This window comes from Suillus bovinus (genome assembly GCF_016758785.1).
Source record: "Suillus bovinus strain UH-Sbo-P2 chromosome Unknown EDB93scaffold_36, whole genome shotgun sequence".
Lineage (NCBI taxonomy): Eukaryota > Fungi > Basidiomycota > Agaricomycetes > Boletales > Suillaceae > Suillus > Suillus bovinus.
Window position 1 is genome coordinate 47,261 of NW_024542092.1, and position 19,146 is coordinate 66,406.

Genomic DNA, 19,146 nt, shown 5'->3' on the forward strand with positions numbered 1-19,146 from the left:
GATGCTGGATCTGGGCTGCATGTAGCAAAATGTTGCCACATAGTAACCTTCATTAAGCATCACGATTTCACTGGAAGCACTGACCGAGTCCAAGTTGGACAACTACCCTACAGATGGGCCAGCGAAGGGCAAGAAGTGCATGAATCAGCACCATCATGTACCTTCCTAAGGTTTGATGAGCCGTCTCACACCGGAGTTTGAAATTTGAAATTTCAACGGTCACACAAATAACTCGGTCAATGAATTGTCAAAACTACGAAATCCGATACCTCCTGCAATGCTGCAACAAATACTCATAATAAAAGCACAAGCACAGTACCAGCACAAATAACATATCCACGGGGTGGATTACGCTACAGAGTGTGACAGGGTGCTACAGAGCACTCTGTAGCAAATTATGGTTCTCTGATGTTCACCCACTCAACTCCTCCAATACTGGGCTAAATCATGGATCCGATCCAGCACAACCGTGAAATATGACGTCTCGTTCAACAACGCCTCAAAATGCTTGATCGCCTCCTCCTCCGTCAAGTCCAACCGGAACTTCTCCTGGATCTGCTCATGCACGTCGCGATGCTTGATGTCTGGAATGTTTGCGTCCACCATGAGCGCTACCAAGTTGAGAATCAGGTTGGCGCTTTTGCGGAGAATCGTAAATGCGGTAAAGCAGTAGTTTTTGAATCGCGCGTAGTGGGTTGATTGGGCTCCGCCCATGCCGTCAACCATCTCTTTGCAAACTTTGACAGGAGGAGGAAACGGCTTCGGGTCCCGGCCGAGGATATACCCAAAATCGACTGCATTAAATGTCAGCAGTACGAAATATACAGACAAAGTTACACTGACCATGGAAAAAGTGACCTGTGGAGGCAATATTAAAAACTGAATCCTTCTGGTCATAATTTTACTTACCATCCGGTGTTAGTAGAAGGTTGTCTAAATGCCGATCGCCCACGCCCAGCAGGTATGTCACAACGCAGTATCCAGCTGTTATCAAGGCTTAGCGCACATCCCCCAGCCAGGATCGCAGAACAAGACTCACCACAGCTGCGCACAAATGTATCGATAACACTCGGCTCGACCCCATACGTTCCAACGCTACCCTCATCCGGGTTATTCGCTCTCAAATAGTTTAAGAGCGTCCCATTCTCACTGATAATCGCCGCGATAGTCTTGCTGGGGATAAACTGTGCCATGCCCTGCAACGGCCCAGTCGCCAGCACATCATAAGGAATGAGCTTCAAATCCAAATTTTCCTTCCTGAGCAACTGATCCATGAGTGTGAACAACTGGAGGACAAGCTGATCCTGGCGCATGTCATCGCCATCTTTGAAAATCACAGGATACTCCGTGCCGTCAGAACACTGGAAATATAACAAGAAGGGGTAGAGATTCGACTTGAAGACTGAAGACTTCTCGGCGTTGATGCCCGTAATCTCCATGCGTGCGTTTAGCGGCAGAGGCAGAGGAGGAATGTTGACGAGCCCATTCTTGGAGTCGTTGATGAAGGAGCGGAGTTTCTCGATTTTTTTGGGTCGTGGGTCTTTAGAAGTGCGCAGTTCCTTGGCTCGTTTGGCGAGGGTCTCGACGAGGATGCCTTGGCGTCGCATGAGCTCGCGGCGTTCACTACCATTCTCAGACTAAGAAACCGTTTCATCAGTGAGGGTGAACGCAGGGAAGAATCCAATACCTCCAAAATCTTGCTCAGAAACTTGAACACCACCCGCCCGTACATTTTCGCTACGACCCTATCCTCCAACTCTACTTCTACTATGAGATACCAATACAACCGGTTACCTAGTATATGGTTTTGTACTCCACGTGCGATCAAAAAGTCTGTCAGCCCGCTATCGTCATAAGATATTGCACTTGTTGTGGATCGACTCGAGCGCTGTTCGCTAGCGGCACTTTCAAACTTGAGCGCCTGTACGAGTTGCAAGAGATACAATAGAAGCTCCTGCTAAGATCATCAGTGGCGCGATCACGTAGGCAAAAGAAATGTTTGACTTCATCATCGGCACGGTTAAGCTGTCGTACTGCAAACGCTCTTACTCTCGAGTCTACGGTCCCTGGTCCGAGGAGCTCCAATGCATCATCCGTATCGACCTCTGTCCACATTGGCAGTAGCTCCTCCACTGCTTGCTTCACTTCCGAAGGATCGCGCCAAGTGACAGATTTGAGGAATTTGGTAAGCCCGCGCTTGTCCCGTGCGAGGTAGAAACGAAACTTCCAGATGAGGTCTTTCTCCTCGGAGTTAAGAGGTTGGGAGGGTGCATAATTGAGTATTTCCTAAAAACAGCGTGTGAGGAAGTCAACGATGCATAACGACTTAATATTTTGCGCACATTAAGTTCATCTCTGAGCTTGGCATTTGGTTTGAGCTCTCTGTCGTACGGACTACTTCGGTGACTCCGTACGAGCCGGCGATGCTTGTCTTCCACGGGGTTTTCACGTGCAATCTCGGGGTCAAGGATGGCCCAGAGGTGTGAATCTGTAGCAAAATGACTGGGAAGTACAGGTGTGACAGGTGTCTGACCTGCAGCTGGAGGTGCGAATGGTATCGTTGCCTGATTCTGGGCCTCCTACAAAAAGTCAAAACGTCAAGGAAGCTACGTGCAAGAAAGGGACACTAACAGCTTCGCTAAATATCACGGGAAAGTCGAATCGTGGAAGGTCGACATAAAGGTACATATTCTCTGATTTCTCTGTCTCCGCCTTCAGTCCTCTTTAAGTGTTTGCATTTGTATTTAATTGTAAAGGACTTACAGCATGTATCTCTTCCATCTTTCTGAAAGCCATGTTGTCTAACCAATCTGACTTTGGCAAATCGCCACGTTCGTATTTCTTCACGAGCTGAGGGAAAGACAAGCAATGAGCGAGCGTACCAGAGCACTGGGATATCGCCGCACCTTCTCTAAACGACCCATTTCATCCCTACTGCCGAGTTTACTGGGAGTTTTGGTCTGCATGGAGCCGTCCGCTTCTTGACCTGCCCAAAGCAATAAGCGGTGTTTTCCCCGGCGCAAAGTCCTGACGCAGTGACCGTATGATAAGCATTGCAATGTAATGCAAATATACCTGACGAACCATTTCTTTCCAAACATCCTAAACGTTGAGCCACCGACAGGCACCGCTGTGCGTGGAGCCCCAATATCCCATACAGTAAATGTTATTTGCGAACTTAATGGGAGGTCGCAGTACCGAATGGGTAACGTTATCCATTCGTTCCATCTGTATAAGTAGTGAGCTCAATATAAATAAGGGTGAAATAAGGCGTACGTGTAGTTGTTCTTGAAAGCTTTGAAGGAAGTGCGGAAGGGTATGGTCAGCGGCTTGTTATCCGCCAGCAGCTGGCAGGAGACATAGAGGTCTGAAAAAGCCCTGAAATTCGCATCAATATAGAGAAGCTAAATATCAGAGGAAAACGCACGAAGATTGTGAACCGTGAAGTCTCAGTTCTGGGTTCTCGAGTAGCTCTGAAACAGATGGTTGTGGTATTGATCCCTCTAACTGAGAACTGGTGCTGAGTGTGGGCAAGTAGCCTGCAAAATGAGTAATAATGCGTACATGCGAAAAGTGACAGGAAGCTTGAGATCAGAGAGCTTTGCGAAAGTGAAGTCGTCTCGGTTGTCCTTGTCCATGAAGAAACGAAGTACTGTGACGTAAGTACTATGTAGTAGAGGATCTAAGGTAAGCGAATGCATCAAACATCACGTGACTAACACAGCTCAAGCGCTCAATATTCAATCATAATTAGAGCATCGACTAATCAGTCGCAACGTTTATTCATGAATCATGTCTGTACATTGCACCACCTTGGGTGCTTTTCGTGACAAAGATAAATAAGCAAGTCGAGTTAAAGCTGCTCCGCTCCAACCATAAGCTGATCTATTCAGGCTTGTAATCGGGACGCAGCGACCGCACAACCTTGCCCGCACGCCAAATCTCCTGGTCGTCAATCTCCTTCAGCTCTTTGGCAAGATCTTGGCGGTACGTCGAGCGGCCATTGAATTCGAGAGACTTGCGGGTCTCCGTACCATTTCGCACGCTCTCGTACAACTGCTCAAAGATCGGCGTGTTGGTCTTCTCAAAAATGGGTGCCCAATCAAGCGCACCGCGGCGAGCTGTTGTGGAGCAGGCGTTGTACATGTAATCCATGCTATAAACCATGAGGGAAATGATACGCGATGACAAAACATACACTCACCCCTTCTGTCCAACCAGAGGGTACAGGGATTGAGTGGCCTCCTCGACGGTTTCATTGAAAGCTTCTGAAGGAGAGTGGCCGTTGGCACGGAGCACCTTGTACTGCGCGCAGAACAGACCCTCTAATAAATAATCAGTTGAGAATAACTTGCGGCGTGAGAACACATACGGATGGCACCCATGAGCACACCACGTTCACCATAGAGGTCGGAGTAAACCTCCTTCTCGAAGGTAGTCTCGTACATGTATCCTGATCCGACAGCGACACCAATAGCAACGGCCTTTTCCATGGCCTTACCAGTGACGTCCTGGAAGACGGCTACACTGGAGTTGATTCCACGACCCTCCTTGAAGAGGGTGCGTACGGTACGGCCAGATCCTTTGGGTGCGACTAAGATAACATCAACATCCTTGGGGGGTATAACCTTTGTGTCTTCCTTGTATACAACAGAGAAACCATGCGAGAAGTAGAGAGTCTTGCCCTTGGTGATCATAGGTGCAATGGTAGGCCACGTTTGTGATTGTGCAGCATCAGAGAGAAGGTTCATGATGATCGTGCCGCGGTTGATGGCTTCCTCGATGGAGAAAAGTGTTTCTCCGGGAACCTAATGATACATTGATGTGTTACATGAGATGCTTGCGGCCTAACAAGTCGATATGAACATACCCAGCCATCCTCCTTAGCCTGCTGCCAACTCTCGCCATCTTTACGGACACCAACAATAACATTGAGGCCGTTGTCACGAGCGTTCAAGCCTTGACCGTGGCCCTGAGAACCATAGCCAATAAGGGCGAGGGTATCATTCTTGAAGTAGTCCTGGAGTTTCGCGAGAGGCCAGTCGCTCCGCTCGTACACAACTTCCTCGGTGCCAGCAAAGTTAAGCGTCTTTACACCTCGAGCAGCCTGTGATTAATGGTTTTTGGGCGTCGGAGCTTATTCAGTCATCACGGTGAATTTTTATTCACCTGCAGAGTGGATTTGCGCGAACTGCCTGTTAAAGCCTGGCGAGCAAGCAACGAGTAGGACGCAATCTGTGCAGGCTTGGCTGCAATTTTTGTACCGGCACGGGGTGCACGGCGAGAAGCAGCGCGGAGGGCTGAGGCTGAACGAGATGCGATGGAGGCCATTTTGACTGGAGAGAAGATGGAAAGGTACCTGAAAGGTACAGTAACTTTTGATAATCAAAATTTTATAGTCTAAGAACCTATTCGAGTCATATATCAGCCAACTATAACGTACACGGTGGCAGCCGTGTCGTAAGTCTGGGCCACCATAAGTGCTTCAAGCTTGCACGTACATATATTTCAATCGATTGTCAGATCACAACCCAAGTACCACTGTCACCATAATCAAAAAGGAACGACCATGCGGTCTGACCAGGGGAGAGTGACGCATTAACTTGAAGCTACGAACGCTGTACACTAGACACAAGCTTCCATAACCGATCCTCTAGCGCCTCGATAGTCACACGTGGAGTATTCAAGCTACTCATGAAGTACGCCACGTTACCCAGCGTCCTATAATGCACCCCAAAAGGTGCACCTCCAGGGGCCGCAGACATAGATCCATCATCCAGTGGTAATCGCAAGCTCTGGAGCAGAGTCTGAGCTGAATGCGATGCATAACCTGCATCACCAAGTTACATGAGCAATCTAAACAACAAAATATAACAGGATCGATATTACCTGCATCATCATCCTTGAACTTGATAGCAAGCACGGTTCCCAACGCCATTGCTTCCTCAACGATATCCAGGCAAGATATCGAAGTGATGAACTCCGGATCCCAGAAACTCCACGCTCTCGTTGCAGACGCTCCTTCAGGCATCCATTTACTAATTGCCCCCACCCACAGATCACTCTCCGCCAACCTATCAACCAAATCAAGCGTCGCATTCGCAACCTGACATCCAACAGCATGCGCTGTATAGCTATGTCCGTGCAACAACGCGTCCGCTTTGCTCTCGCTCTTGAACGCCGAAAAGATACGGTCGGACGCGAGTATTACTGCCAAAGGCAATACACCGCCGGTGAGAATCTTAGCATTTACTGAGATGTCGGGGTAGATGCCGAGTAGAGGGCCTGCGCTTTCGAATCCTAGGCGGTATAGCCCCACAAAGACTTCGTCGAATATGACTGGCAGAGGTGTAGGGAAAAAGGCGGGGTCGCGGACGACGTCGACCATGATGCGTTGGAATAATGGATCTACAAATATCATTCCTCCTGCGCCCATTACGATGGGTTCGATTAATAGTGCTGCGAGGTTTCGGGTGTTGTCTGCCTGGAGGCTACGCATGTGTTTATCTAGGTATTGCCTGTAGTGTTTTGCAAGCGGAGATTTGAGACGCTGCTTAACATTATAGATATTAGAGAGTGTTTCAAATCCTTCGACCGTCCGCTGATCACTGGTGAGAGACGACAGAGCTGGAGGAAGCGAAACAGCGACTCGGCCTTGCCGAATAGACACAGTGGGCGGCTCAAACCAATAACCCTTCGCTTCGTGCCATTCACAAGTATAAACTCCCTCCTCACAAGCATCCATAGCCCCAATCGTGTCTCCATGATAACTCCCCCTCAGTCCAACAACCCTCAAATTCTTCTTCTCCGGCGAACTCAACTCGAGTCCAGAGCTGACGACGAACGATCGTAAAGCCATTTTAAGCGCAACCTCCATTCCAGTAGATCCGTTATCTGAGAAAAATACGCGGGAAGCCCAGCCTTTGCCCGGTCCTTGCAGGAGGCGTTCAGCAAGCTTCAGAGCAGGCATATGAGTTGCCTGCGGAAACATAACATGGCCGTAACGTCCGGCTGCGTTCGCGACAGCAAGCGCCAGTGTCGGATGTGCATGTCCGACAGCTTGGGTCCACCATGAAGCGGACCCGTCCAGTTGGGGTTGCAGGAGCGATTTTGGCTGCGAAGGTGAAGTTTTCCCGGAAGCGTCATAAATGCTAAAGAAATCTGACCACGCGCTGTCGATGACCGAAACGTCCTTCTCGGTCTTGACCAACCCGTGTTGTACGAACGGCCACCAGATCGCGTCGAGCGTACGACGAGGCATCGAGTCTAGTTCTTCGATACGTCTGGCGTGACACTTGTTTAGATGTTCGAGTGCAGTGAAAATATCGCCTTGAAGGGTGTCTGGGACGAGATCCGAGTAGTATTTCTCTGTATTCGCGACGTTCTCTGCAGAGTCGAGGCGCGGGGGAGGAGGATCAAGAGCAGTGACGTGCGTCCCCCGTTCTGCAAAATACTGCGTCAAGTATTCATAATTCCTGTAGTATTCGTCCCGGAATAAAAGGATCGCATCTACGATGTATCCACGGAGGAGGAGGGACTCGAATGATGAGATAGTTGATGATATACCACCGAGTCTGGAGTCTCCGATTAGTATGGTGGGGAGGAAGAGGGGGCGATAGGCGTCTAGTTGGGTTGTTCCGGAGAGCGTTGGGCTGTGGACGCCTGAACGAATCAGTTGGCATGAAGTGTTATAAATTGAAGAAACGCGTCGAAGTAGTGCTCACCTCCAGCAGTCTCCACATACATATGACCCGGCCCACTTGCAACCCTAGCCCGCTTTCTAATATGCTCTGCAACAGAGCCGACGAACGTTTCATCCGAAGGTGCCGAAATCTTCAAGTTGTCCCAAGTTTCAACATCAGTTCATCATATGCCACACCAACAGCCACTCACTTTGAGTCCATCCTGAGTCTGAGAAGCCATCCTGACAGCAAGATGCGGACTAACGGGGTCTTCATAGCGGAACAAGCAATGAGCGTCCAGTAGATGCTTTTGCGGCCCCGCATGGCGTTTTACATGTCTAGCATAATTCAGTGGCGCGTTCTGGGCGATGAAAAACACGTACTCATCATCCGCATCCTGCGGTGCACCAGTGCTCACCGGCTTAAGATAAAAAACGCGATTGCTGTTAAGCGCCGAAGACCGAACGAGAGCAGTAGTGATGATGGTCTTTCCAACATCTGTGTTCGCTCCGAATACTTGGTGGATTCGAAGATGTTTGTAGAGATGGCTCATTTCATGGCAATTGCGAGGGGTCGAACGCGATCGTTTCCCGGCCCAGTGTCGGAGTTAGCACGGCCCTCTGTGAGGTTCATCATGATGTGAAGTCACACACTGCTACTTACGTGACAATGACTCGGATATATTGTATCTTGCATACTGTCAAGTAGAGTTGAAAAAAAATAGTGCGTGCATGCTACAGGTCGCCCTCTTTCAGCATCAATCAATGCGGCGAGAAGGAATTGTTCAACCATCCCACTGTGATGAACTTAGCGGTCCGAGCGTTTCCGAGACTAGCGGACCCTTCAACATAGTATTTTGTCACGCCTTACCTGTGGCGTTATTCCTTGCTTGTGATCTCATCTATTCTACCGCCGCAACCTTGTAATAAATCATATTCAGCCTTCTCTCTTCAGAGTATCGTCAGCGATTCTGACAATGGGTTTAGGGTGCTGTTGACATTAGATCAAAAGCAATCACTACTACCAAATTTCTCTTCGCACACCAGCCCCTATTATGTCCACCACCAATAACACACTCGACTCTGACCAAAACATGTCTTCTCCAAATGAAGGAGAAACTGGAGTCCTATTCCAACTCCTTACACAGCTTGTACAGGGCCAACAGGATTTTGGACAGGCGGTAACCCAGATTTTGGCTCAACCTGCACCAGTTGCACCAGCACCGCAGGTGACACAGCCACAGCCCACTGCACCTCCTAAAGCGTCGGTTGCCGAACCAGATGCTTACGACGGGAAATATGACACATTCGACACCTTTATGAGTCAACTCTACCTGTTGTTCTCTGGCAAACCAGCTGTATATGCTAATGATCAGATGAAAATTGTCACCGCCCTATCCTTTATGAAGAAAGGTTTCGCAGGAACCTGGGTGACCAATATTACGATGAAGTCGAGGGAAGGAACCATAACATTCGCCGACTGGGCGGTGTTTGAGAGGAAGTTGAAAGAAGTATTCGATGACCCGAACAAAATGCGAGCTGCTCAAGTTAAACTCCACACGCTGAAGAAGAGTCCCAAGCAACCTGCAGAGGCTCTGCTCGATGTCCTACAGCAGAACCTCAACAAACCAACTTTCGATGCTATTGTAGCAGCACCACAGGTAGACTGGACCCTGTTGGCCTGGAGGGACTACGCAAAAAGATATGATAGGAATAAGAGAGCTAATGAAAGAGTTGATATGGGAGAAGTTACGAGCGGAAGGAGATTTGGTGAAGGACGAGCAGGACCAGGGTGGATTAGGCCTGGAAATTTGCCGGGAGGATGAGGCTATCCGAATGTGGGGGCATCAGGGACCACTGGCATGGGCATGGGGTCAAACGGGCACAGGGCATGTCAACACCAGGGGTGGACATACCTTTCCAGGACGTGGTGAACCTATGGACTTGGACTGAGCACGTGGACATATTGGGCCGATGAAATGCTATAACTGTGGAGAATTAGGTCATACTGTAGAGTTGTAGCTTCGCGCCCTTTTGGGTGTGACCATGTCACACTTAGCTTCGCAGCTTTGTAGGCCCTTGTGACGTGTGACCTATCCAAATTAGCTTCGCCCCGACCAAATGTTCAAGTCGCAACCCGACTCGGTGCAACAATCTTCTCTCTTCCTTTTGGTGGTGACATGGACCACAGATCCTCACGTTGTTGCCCTCTGCCATGGGAGGACCCCGACTGCTCCCTATATTGCATGTCCACCGGTAGTGCCTTGCAAGTCCTCGAAATTACCCATCCTATGCTCCTAAAAGTGCGCCTCCCAAGCCTGTAGCGCATACCCCATGTCCATTGGTAGCGCCTCGAGAGGCCGTGAATCCATGCTAATATTAGTACACTGACCAACTTAGTTGCCTGGTTTTCCTAAACAGACGCTGGAATTCACCATGTAGCTATGTTTACTGACATATGGTACACTTGCTGACGCTCCAGCATTCTGCAGACCACTGGGAGGAGCTTCATGCTCCCGTTCATGCCATCTTTGGTTGGGGACAAGAAGGAGGCCTACTATCTTTGAAATTGAGTCAGGCAGATTTTCTCCTTATACACAACTTTCTGCATACCTTTGCCCATGTTGAGCAAGATGTCGGAGAAGGATCCTGTCTGTCTGCAATGGTTCCTTGAATGAAAACAGCACTTGAGCTCTGGTGAGTTATCATTTTGTCAGGTGACAGCAACTCATCACTCACCGAACAATTGTAGTCAAAAGGCTCCTCAGTCACCTGCACATGAGTCGTTGACGTGTGCTACAAGCCATGGAAACCAGTTGGTATTGCACCCCTCTCATACCACCAGCACGGCATCATCCACGAAGTGTGTGGATAACCAGACAAAGGAGTGTATTGAGATTTTGGAGAGTGACGAGTCAGACGCCCACACTGATGATGAACAGCAAGTATTGAATTAGTAACTCGAAAAATCAAAGACTAAAGTCCAAAAGAACGCACTGGAATTGAGTTCAGGCAGCTGCAGGCTCGAGAGTACAGCAGACGACCCCTGAACAATGAGTCATAATGCAGGCCAATATACCCATTGTCGCCGCCAACCCTGATCCATCAGAGTTGAACTTGTCATCATCCAAGTCCACCATGTCTACTATGGAGGCCAAGGTACATCTTGATCTCCATACACCAGATGAAGACGCCAATGGGGGATTGTTCAACTTTTTCTGGAAGATACCCCATGAACAGTATCTGAGGGAGGTTAATACCCCATTTGCCTGGGAGATCGAGCAGCTGCGAACATGACAGTCATTTTCTGCATGTGCAGGAGCTTGAACGTGTTGAGCATAGACATCAGGGTGCCACTGAATGGAAAAGAAAGCAACGAGCAAGGGAGAAAGCAGTATGTATTAATTTGTTTAGTTATAGTACCATTTTTTAACGTGTGCTACAGGCTCAAAACTTAAATGATGCTTTGCACGATCAGGGAGAGGCTACATCATTGAATGTTGCAGAAGCCTCTCGTCCCTGGTGTGAATTGAAGTGAAAGCATCAGGAGGAACGACCAACAGACCAGGTTGGTCGTAAATGAACTCGAGAAGCTGGAGCCTGCTATGAGGGTCAACTGGCAGAGCCCACTGTTGTGGGATACAATCCTACGTGCCGCTGCTTATTGTAGGATATGGCATGTCTCCGAAATCGATCGAGAGGGAGGTAAAGGTGCTAGACCCAGTGAAATTCAAGGCACTTACTCCACAGGTCATTGGCCAATGGATTGATCGTACTGGCACACGTCCAAGGTAGACTGACAAAGTTCTTGATCGCACTAAACATGGTGCTCGTCCAGAAGACACAATCACCCGCAAATCCATCCTTACTCCATATCCCAATGTCATCAGTGTCATTATCAAGGACCTCTGCACGCTTCGCAAAGCTGGGACTGCATTGGATATCACACGCTGCCGAGGCCTCATTATTGCACATCTCCAAAATGCTATTCCCCATATCTTTGACCACATCGCAAAGGATGGCTCGACCTTTCGCTGCACAGAGTCGTGGGTTAAGAAGTTCCTGTTTGAACATCTTCGCTGGTCATTTCGTTGTGCCACTCGTGCAGCACAAAAAATCCCCGAAAACGCCGATGAATGCTGTCTTGAACAGTTCTTGCAGCTCGCACTCACCATTCGTGATTGTGCCATCTTTCATCCCTGCTTCTATGTCAACATTGACCAAACAAATGTTATCTACCAGCCCGCCAACACCTCAACATATGAGGTGAAGGGCTCAAAGCAGGTTGCTGTACTTGGGCAAGATGAGAAGTGAGCATTTACTACCCTCGTTGGAATATCTGCAGCTGGCGATGCTTTGCTTTTCTAAATTATATATTGTGGGAAGACAAAGTGCTTGCTCCCAGCAACTACATCAGCACAGCACAAGGAGGCTCAGGAACTTGGATTCAAATTTTGTTTCTCCAACACCGACACATATTGGTCCACTTTCGACTTGATGTGTAGCTATGTCTCGGACATCTTGGTGCCGTACTGGACACACCAAAAGGAGCTTGTAGGAGCACCTCCAGATCAAGAATGTCTTCTGCAGCTCGATGTTTGGTCGGTTCACAAGTCCATCGCTTTTCGGACTTGGTTGAATGACACATACCTGTGGATCAAGTATCGATTCGTCCCTGGAAACTGCACAGGCATCGCACAACCATGTGACATTGGCGTTCAACGTCCCTTCAAGCTGGCGGTGAAGTGCTCCCAACATGCCGAATATTGTAAACAAAGCATTAACTTTATTGTGAAGGAACCAAGACAATCCATCTGCATTACGGTTCGATATGACGTTGCTCACCCTGCATGATTGTTCAGTGCAGTGGCTACTTAATGGATACCACACCATCAATAAACCTGAAATTATTAAGCAGGTTTGTTTCTACCTTTAACTAAATATCACAATGTCCTAATGGCTGCATATTCTAGGCTTTTGCATCCTGCCGTGCAGGTCCATTGTTCAACCTCTCATTTGACAGCCTTACAAATCGCGAGGCCTTGCAATGACTTCGGGACATGCAGAAGAATGAGCCAGACCTCTGGACAAAGATTTCGACTCGCCAATATAAACTTGCCAAGCAAGACGACATCATGAACACAGATCAAGAACCAGCATTCACAGACGATGCCGACACCTCAGACAGAAGTGATGTGGCGGTCGAGGCCATCTTACAACATATTGTGGACGGTGGCCAGAACCCACCAGCTGGTTACAGTGTTGATCCGAACGGCTTACTTATCCCACACAACGAGTTGGAGGTGTATGAGTCAGAGGTTGCAGGAAATGCTCATGTTGCTGAGGCTTCTAACACAGGTGAGGGAGAGGAAAGCAAGGAGATGCTTTGTTTCAGGAGAAGACAGCGCAAATGCATAGCCAACACCCTATATAATGATTTTTGGTCGCACAACTGACTTGTCCATAGCGATTTTTGTTTTTTTTTGTTAGCAATTTTACCTGTTTTACCGCATGTCACAAAATAGCTTCGCTCCCCGAAATTTAGTGTGACCATCACATCAAATAGGTTCGATTCATTGTGGGGTGGGACACGTGACAAAGTTATGGTTGTAACTCTACAGTATGGCATGTTCACGTGTGATAGATGTGTTCACAGGGCGAAGTAGTAAGTAGTGGACCTGAGGCCTGAGCGCGAGCTTTGCCTATGTCACTGGCTAAAAAATTAGTACAGTAGACTTGCTCATAATGCATATGGTCAGGACCACCAAAAGTTCATGCATTATGAGAAATATGCAACACCATGTATGTCACATTTTCGTGACACAATATGACCTCCACCAAAAGTGTGACATCAAATTACCTAGAGCTAAGAGTATCTGCTAATTATATGGTGAAAATTTGTTCTAGAGAGGTCTGTCTAGCATTAAGTATTTCTTCTCGTTATAGTTGAGCATGAAATTTACAAAGTTGTGATGATAAGTTGAGTGAAAACTGTGGATCACCATATTGCATGCATCCAACTTTGAGTTACCAGCACAAATAGAGAAGATTTGTCTGTGTAATTGATGTGGCCACTGAATCATTGTCGTCATTGTCAGAATCAATCTCAATGATTTCACCACTTGCAACAGCAATTTCATGACGAACCTCATCTGCAATGGCTTTGTCACCACCTTCAAGTTCGAATGCAGGGTATTCATCAGGGAAAACCTCCCGTGCCAACTTAGATGTAAATAGACAAAATACATCTAAGTCAGATAGACTATCACAAATTAGAGCTAGATATACATAAACTCGATATTGTTCTTAACATCCATGTAATTATCGCGAAGTTATCGAAGGGTCACAAAACTATGCCAATCTATGTAACAAAAGGAAGAAGTTGCAGAGATGTTTGTAATGAAAGGAGCTGAGGGACAAAGTGCAACGGGTTTTCAGGAAAGCCGGGAGTAAAGGATGCTATCTCACTGGTCGAGTGTACAATTAACGAGCCTGGCAATCACAAATCCTGTGACTGTGACTTGCGAGCATCCGACGAACAATGTCGTAAAGAAAAAATAAAACAAAAGTATCAGCAAAAAAGGAAAAAAAAGACAAAAGAAAAAGAAAGAACGACAAGAAGAGATAAAGAAAGAAGTGGAAGAGAAAAAAAGAAAAGGTTCACTTCTATGGGTTCAGGAGCATTTAGGAGATGAGGATGAGAAGGCGCTTAGAGTGTTGCAACGGTGGACCAACCATCAATGATCGTCAGAGATACATTGGGAGTTGCTTCATCAACTTTGAATGACAGACCCAAATACTCAAAAAGATATTTTGAGGGAATTGAAACATCCTTGAACCTGGATTTGTCGAATCAATCAAAATTCCGTCATCACTCCAATAACTGTCAGCACACTGGACGACAGACAAACCTTTGATCTTCCAGCTCTACTCGATAGTGGAGCAACAGGGTGTTACATTGATGAGGGATTTGTTCGAGCAAAAGGGATTAATCTTGAGTCCCTCCCTTGTCCCATACCTGTATACAATGCTGATGGTGTTACAACTTGGATAGTATCTGTTGGCAACACTCAAACAGGGCGTGTGTTGTCAATGGTCAAGGATGTCCTTGGGTTAGCCCAAGGTTAGGGGTCTTACTTGGCGAAGCTTCGGCAAGTAAGATTTAACGCCTATGTCCAAATCGGGTAGCTTATGTCAAGCGGGGCTCGACAATAAGTGTATCTGCCAAGGTTTATGACACCCGAAGAAGATAGAAAAGGTTGTGAAAGAAGCACTTCGGAATGGTGAAAGGGATTGGAAGGAAGAAGAAGGATTGAAACTATGGAAGAATCGTGTGTACATACCAAATGATCGATGCCTTCGAGATCGTATCATCCATGATCACCATGATCTTCCGGTATCAGGTCACCCAGGACGTCTCAAGACGACAGAACTCATTCTACAAACATACTGGTGGCCGCGTGTTCATATGGATGTAACTCGATATGTGAATAGCTGTGAAAAGTGTCAGTGTACTAAAACCTTTCCTGCCAAACCTTTCAGACTTTTGGCACCTAATCCTATCCCAGAATGTAATTGGCAGTTTGTATCGGTGGACCTCATCACCAGTTGCCTCGGAGTCAAGGGAATGATGCAATTCTTGTCGTAGTAGATCAGTTATCTAAGATGGTACATCTCGCACCAACAAATGGAGAACTCACATCCAAAGGATTAGCACAACTTTATCGAGACCGAGTATGGCAAGATTTTGGTGTTCCAGAGCGAGTCATTAGTGATTGAGGCTCACAATTCTCTTCCAATTTCATGCAGGACCTTAATCAACTACTCGGAATTCGAAGCAATCTGTCGACCACTTATCACCCACAAACTGATGGTCAGACCGAGCGGATCAACCAAGAGATTGAACAGTACCTTCATCTCTTCACCAATTATCAGCAGGATGACTGGGCAGAATGGTTACCCCTCGCTCAATTCAATTATAACGATAAAGTACAAACCTTTACCAGATATTCCCCATTCTTCCTTAATTACGGACATCATCCTCGCAAGGGTATTGAACCCCAAACGAGCGTCAAAAACGAAAGCACAAACACCTTTGCTTCATGAATGAATATTCTTGCCCAAGAGGCTACTTTAGCCCTTGCTCGTGCTGCTGAGGATATGAAGCGATACTATGATGAACATCATCAAGAAGCCCCATATTATCAACCTGGAGATTTGGTATACTGAAGAAACTTGATGACCGTCGATTTGGACCTTTCAAAGTTCTTCAAAAGGTTGGGGAACACGCTTATAAGTCACACTTACCTCGTACATGGAAACAAATTCATCCAACCTTTCATACTACCCTCCTCCACCCATATACACCACCAACCTCTCCATTACAACAACAGCCACCACCACCACTGCCTGTAGACCTCGGAGGGACACCAGAATACGAGATAGAAGAAGTTTTGGATTCTCACGAAAGAAGGGGAAGACGAGAATATCTAGTAAAGTGGAAGGGTCAACCAAGAGAAGAGAGTACCTGGGAACCGGAGCAGCATTTGAAGAACTGAATTTGGAATGAATGAAGCTTTTCAAACCTTTTTGGACCGTCAAAAGACTCGCCAACCACTCATGATCCATATCCCATGCTGGGAAGACTGGATCTATTCAATTCCTCATATTCAGGGAGTTTATGATTGGAGATTGCAGAAGTTTCGAAGAATTGTTGATGAGGACATCGACCTGAGGAAGGGGTAATGTGATGAACTTAGCGGTCCGAGCGTTTCCGAGACTAGCGGACCTTCAACATAGTATTTTGTCACGCCTTACCTGTGGCGTTATTCCTTGCTTTTGATCTCATCTATTCTACCGCTGCAACCTTGTAATAAATCATATTCGGCCTTCTCTCTTCAGAGTATCGTCAGTGATTCTGACAACGTGTTTAGGGTGTTGTTGACACCCACCAAATGAAAGATTTATATCCATAGTACAGTTTTAGTAGGCTACAATGAAATATGCCCAATGCACAACAATATCAATATGCTGTGGCACTGGGATTCTGGGTCTCAAAATCTGTTATCAAAGTACTGATGCTCCATAACGGATTTGATTTCTCACTGGCATTGCATTAGCATATATCTAAGGAGCGCTCCAGACTCGACTAACTGCAGCTACCGAGGACCATATATTCAGCCATATGGTTTATCTTATTATTTAGTTTAGAACAAAAACAATTGCGTGACATCAAACAACGTTGACAATGTTGACAGGCTGTGTACATTACTTCAATGATGGAAGTGATCACAGAGGATGATCAGGCCTACTACAGTAGACTTGCTCATAATGCATATTGTGATAATGTATAAATCTCATAATGCATGGACTTTTCAGGATCCCATCGATGTTCCGTATGTAATTGTATGTATATTGCATATTGCATAATGCATAGCCTTTGTATGACTTGTATGCATTATGAAGTACAAAATTGATAGGGTGGGACATAATGTAACATATAAAGGTATTGTTCTGCTTGTGTGGCATTGTTCCTTTGAACTATGTATAGAAGCCAGTGAGCAATTGCAACAGTATCATACACAAAAATGTCCCTAAACTCAAAGTGTAAACCCCATGATAAGCCCACAGCATATCCCACACATCCACAGCAAGTTGCAGCTGACCAACTTTCATCCATTGAAGTTGACCTTATGCAATCAGTTAATGATCTCAAGGCATGCAATCACATTTTCGGTCAATTGCCAACCCTTGAGGAACTTTTTGACCCTACTGAGGAGAGAGAAGTGGGAGAACATCAGGGAAAACCTCCCGTGCTAACTTAGATCTAACTGGACAAAATTACCCATAATTGTGTACTTCAGCGGTTTATGAGAATTCTTTTACTGCCTTCTAACTTTCTCGTAGTTATCACAAGGTTTTCGCAAATTAGTACTAATGTTCTGGTCCCTTATGTGAGTTAGTTCACCCTTAGTTCAAGCTTGTATACACAAAAACAATTAAATTTGATTAAAAAGAGTGTAGATGATGTGGATTTTTTAGCTTTATGAGATACGAAAAGCGTGAATTATATACTGTATTGGACAGCTTCAAGATCAGCGACATAAACCACCATCAAACACCTACTCATCCATCCCATCAAGATCAAGGAACGCAAGTGCATCAGTTTTCGAATCTGTACCAGCCTTCTTGGTATGCGTGAGACCACTGCCAGCGAAAGACTTGGGGTGAGTTTAAACTGTCAAAGAAAGAAATCAGACATACTCTATTGCAGCGAAAATGTCCGCCATGAGTTTGTGGAATTTCTGTGGTGCGTTCTTCTTCAGATCCTTGAGAAATTGCACATGGAACATGTAGACTTCGCTAAACTGATTCCCTGTGAAGTTAAATTTAGGCGGAGAGCCCTGGGCCTTCCAAAAGAGTGCCGCATACACCTACATAGATGGTTGCAGTCAAGATTTGAAATATAACAGTATTGGATATCAGAACACATTACCGAAGTGCTGGTCAAAGCGACCATAGGGATCGAGACCTCAGGCCATTCGGCTTTGTTCTTTGCGATTTCAGTAAATTTGTGTGCAAATACGACACCAACTGACTTCGGTCCATTGAAATAGCAACCCTTCATAAGGTGCACCATGATATCACCCTGGTAAGGTTTGTTTCACACCGGTTTCGGGACATCATTGTCCTGTAATGTATAAGTTAGTGTAATACACAGCCAAGGCTTCAAAACATACGCCGAACTGCATGGAATAGTGGTAACTGTGGTTATCCATGAAAAGTTTAGCAGAGGCAGCACTATCAGATCCTAAACAAAGGTAGGCAGTAACTTGGTTGCAAGTGTCGTCCTTGAGATCACCACGAAACAATGGTACACGAGCTTCGACCTGCAAATGCATTATTAGGTGAGGGTATAGTCATTTAAGCGATGTCAACTCCCCAAGCTTGCAAGAGCTGATGTGTATGCATCATTCTTCTTGATCTCCATCTCAATAGACATAGCACTGCGATCACGAGCTGACTTCAGGAGCGCATCATGTGAAAAGGTAGTTTTTTCTATCAATTCTGGGTAGCCATTGACAAACATCATGTATGCCTTTGCCTCGAGAATGCCACCTTGAATCACTTTTCGAGTTGCGATATCCTGGTCGGTCATCTTCACCTTCCTGTTATCGGTTAGGACTAGCTTTGCATGTGAAGATCCGGAGTGGCACGAAGACGATTCACTACCCATGCGCTCGGCATCAGACAAATCTTGCTCTGACTTCACCTTTATGATGTCAACTTGCAAAAGGAGTGAAGTCGATGTACTCACAAAGGTACTAGTATCTAAGTCAGACTTGGGTGCCGATTCATCATGAGACTTTTCTGATTCACTGGTGTCATCCGCCCACATAGGTGTCTGAAAATCCAGGAAATTAGAGCAAATCCTCGACACAGGATGTTTTTACCTCTGAGACTCG

General features: G+C 46.5%; 5 protein-coding genes across 5 annotated transcripts; 1 reads left to right on the forward strand and 4 right to left on the reverse strand.

The window, feature by feature from the left end:
• Positions 1 to 262: 262 nt before the first annotated feature.
• Positions 263 to 3,738, reverse strand: EDB93DRAFT_1151496 (kinase-like domain-containing protein). The gene is made up of 14 exons (XM_041449723.1): positions 3,565 to 3,738; positions 3,428 to 3,514; positions 3,277 to 3,378; positions 3,085 to 3,228; positions 2,907 to 3,027; positions 2,764 to 2,850; positions 2,632 to 2,712; positions 2,343 to 2,579; positions 2,005 to 2,286; positions 1,688 to 1,954; positions 1,040 to 1,637; positions 910 to 984; positions 844 to 858; positions 263 to 794 (listed from the first exon to the last, which is right to left on the reverse strand). The coding sequence occupies exons 1-14, from the start codon at positions 3,699 to 3,701 to the stop codon at positions 421 to 423; spliced, it is 2,607 nt and encodes an 868-aa protein (XP_041306631.1). The 5' UTR covers positions 3,702 to 3,738; the 3' UTR covers positions 263 to 420.
• Positions 3,739 to 5,430, reverse strand: EDB93DRAFT_1207510 (uncharacterized protein). The gene is made up of 5 exons (XM_041451003.1): positions 5,170 to 5,430; positions 4,871 to 5,107; positions 4,373 to 4,808; positions 4,205 to 4,325; positions 3,739 to 4,156 (listed from the first exon to the last, which is right to left on the reverse strand). The coding sequence occupies exons 1-5, from the start codon at positions 5,329 to 5,331 to the stop codon at positions 3,886 to 3,888; spliced, it is 1,227 nt and encodes a 408-aa protein (XP_041306632.1). The 5' UTR covers positions 5,332 to 5,430; the 3' UTR covers positions 3,739 to 3,885.
• On the reverse strand, positions 5,397 to 8,468 carry EDB93DRAFT_1321526 (pyridoxal phosphate-dependent transferase). The gene is made up of 5 exons (XM_041454939.1): positions 8,066 to 8,468; positions 7,894 to 8,020; positions 7,725 to 7,833; positions 5,890 to 7,662; positions 5,397 to 5,830 (listed from the first exon to the last, which is right to left on the reverse strand). The coding sequence occupies exons 1-5, from the start codon at positions 8,233 to 8,235 to the stop codon at positions 5,610 to 5,612; spliced, it is 2,400 nt and encodes a 799-aa protein (XP_041306633.1). The 5' UTR covers positions 8,236 to 8,468; the 3' UTR covers positions 5,397 to 5,609.
• On the forward strand, positions 8,449 to 9,785 carry EDB93DRAFT_1151502 (uncharacterized protein). Its single transcript, XM_041449724.1, has one exon. It carries the CDS (start codon positions 8,737 to 8,739, stop codon positions 9,505 to 9,507), a length of 771 nt encoding a protein of 256 aa, XP_041306634.1. The 5' UTR covers positions 8,449 to 8,736; the 3' UTR covers positions 9,508 to 9,785.
• An 8,017-nt stretch (positions 9,786 to 17,802) lies between these two features.
• Positions 17,803 to 18,582, reverse strand: EDB93DRAFT_1251401 (uncharacterized protein; the record flags this gene model as incomplete). Its single annotated transcript, XM_041453150.1, has 5 exons — positions 17,803 to 17,887; positions 17,945 to 18,114; positions 18,177 to 18,278; positions 18,351 to 18,371; positions 18,421 to 18,582. The coding sequence occupies 5 exons, from the start codon at positions 18,580 to 18,582 to the stop codon at positions 17,803 to 17,805; spliced, it is 540 nt and encodes a 179-aa protein (XP_041306635.1).
• Between the last annotated feature and the right edge of the window lie 564 nt (positions 18,583 to 19,146).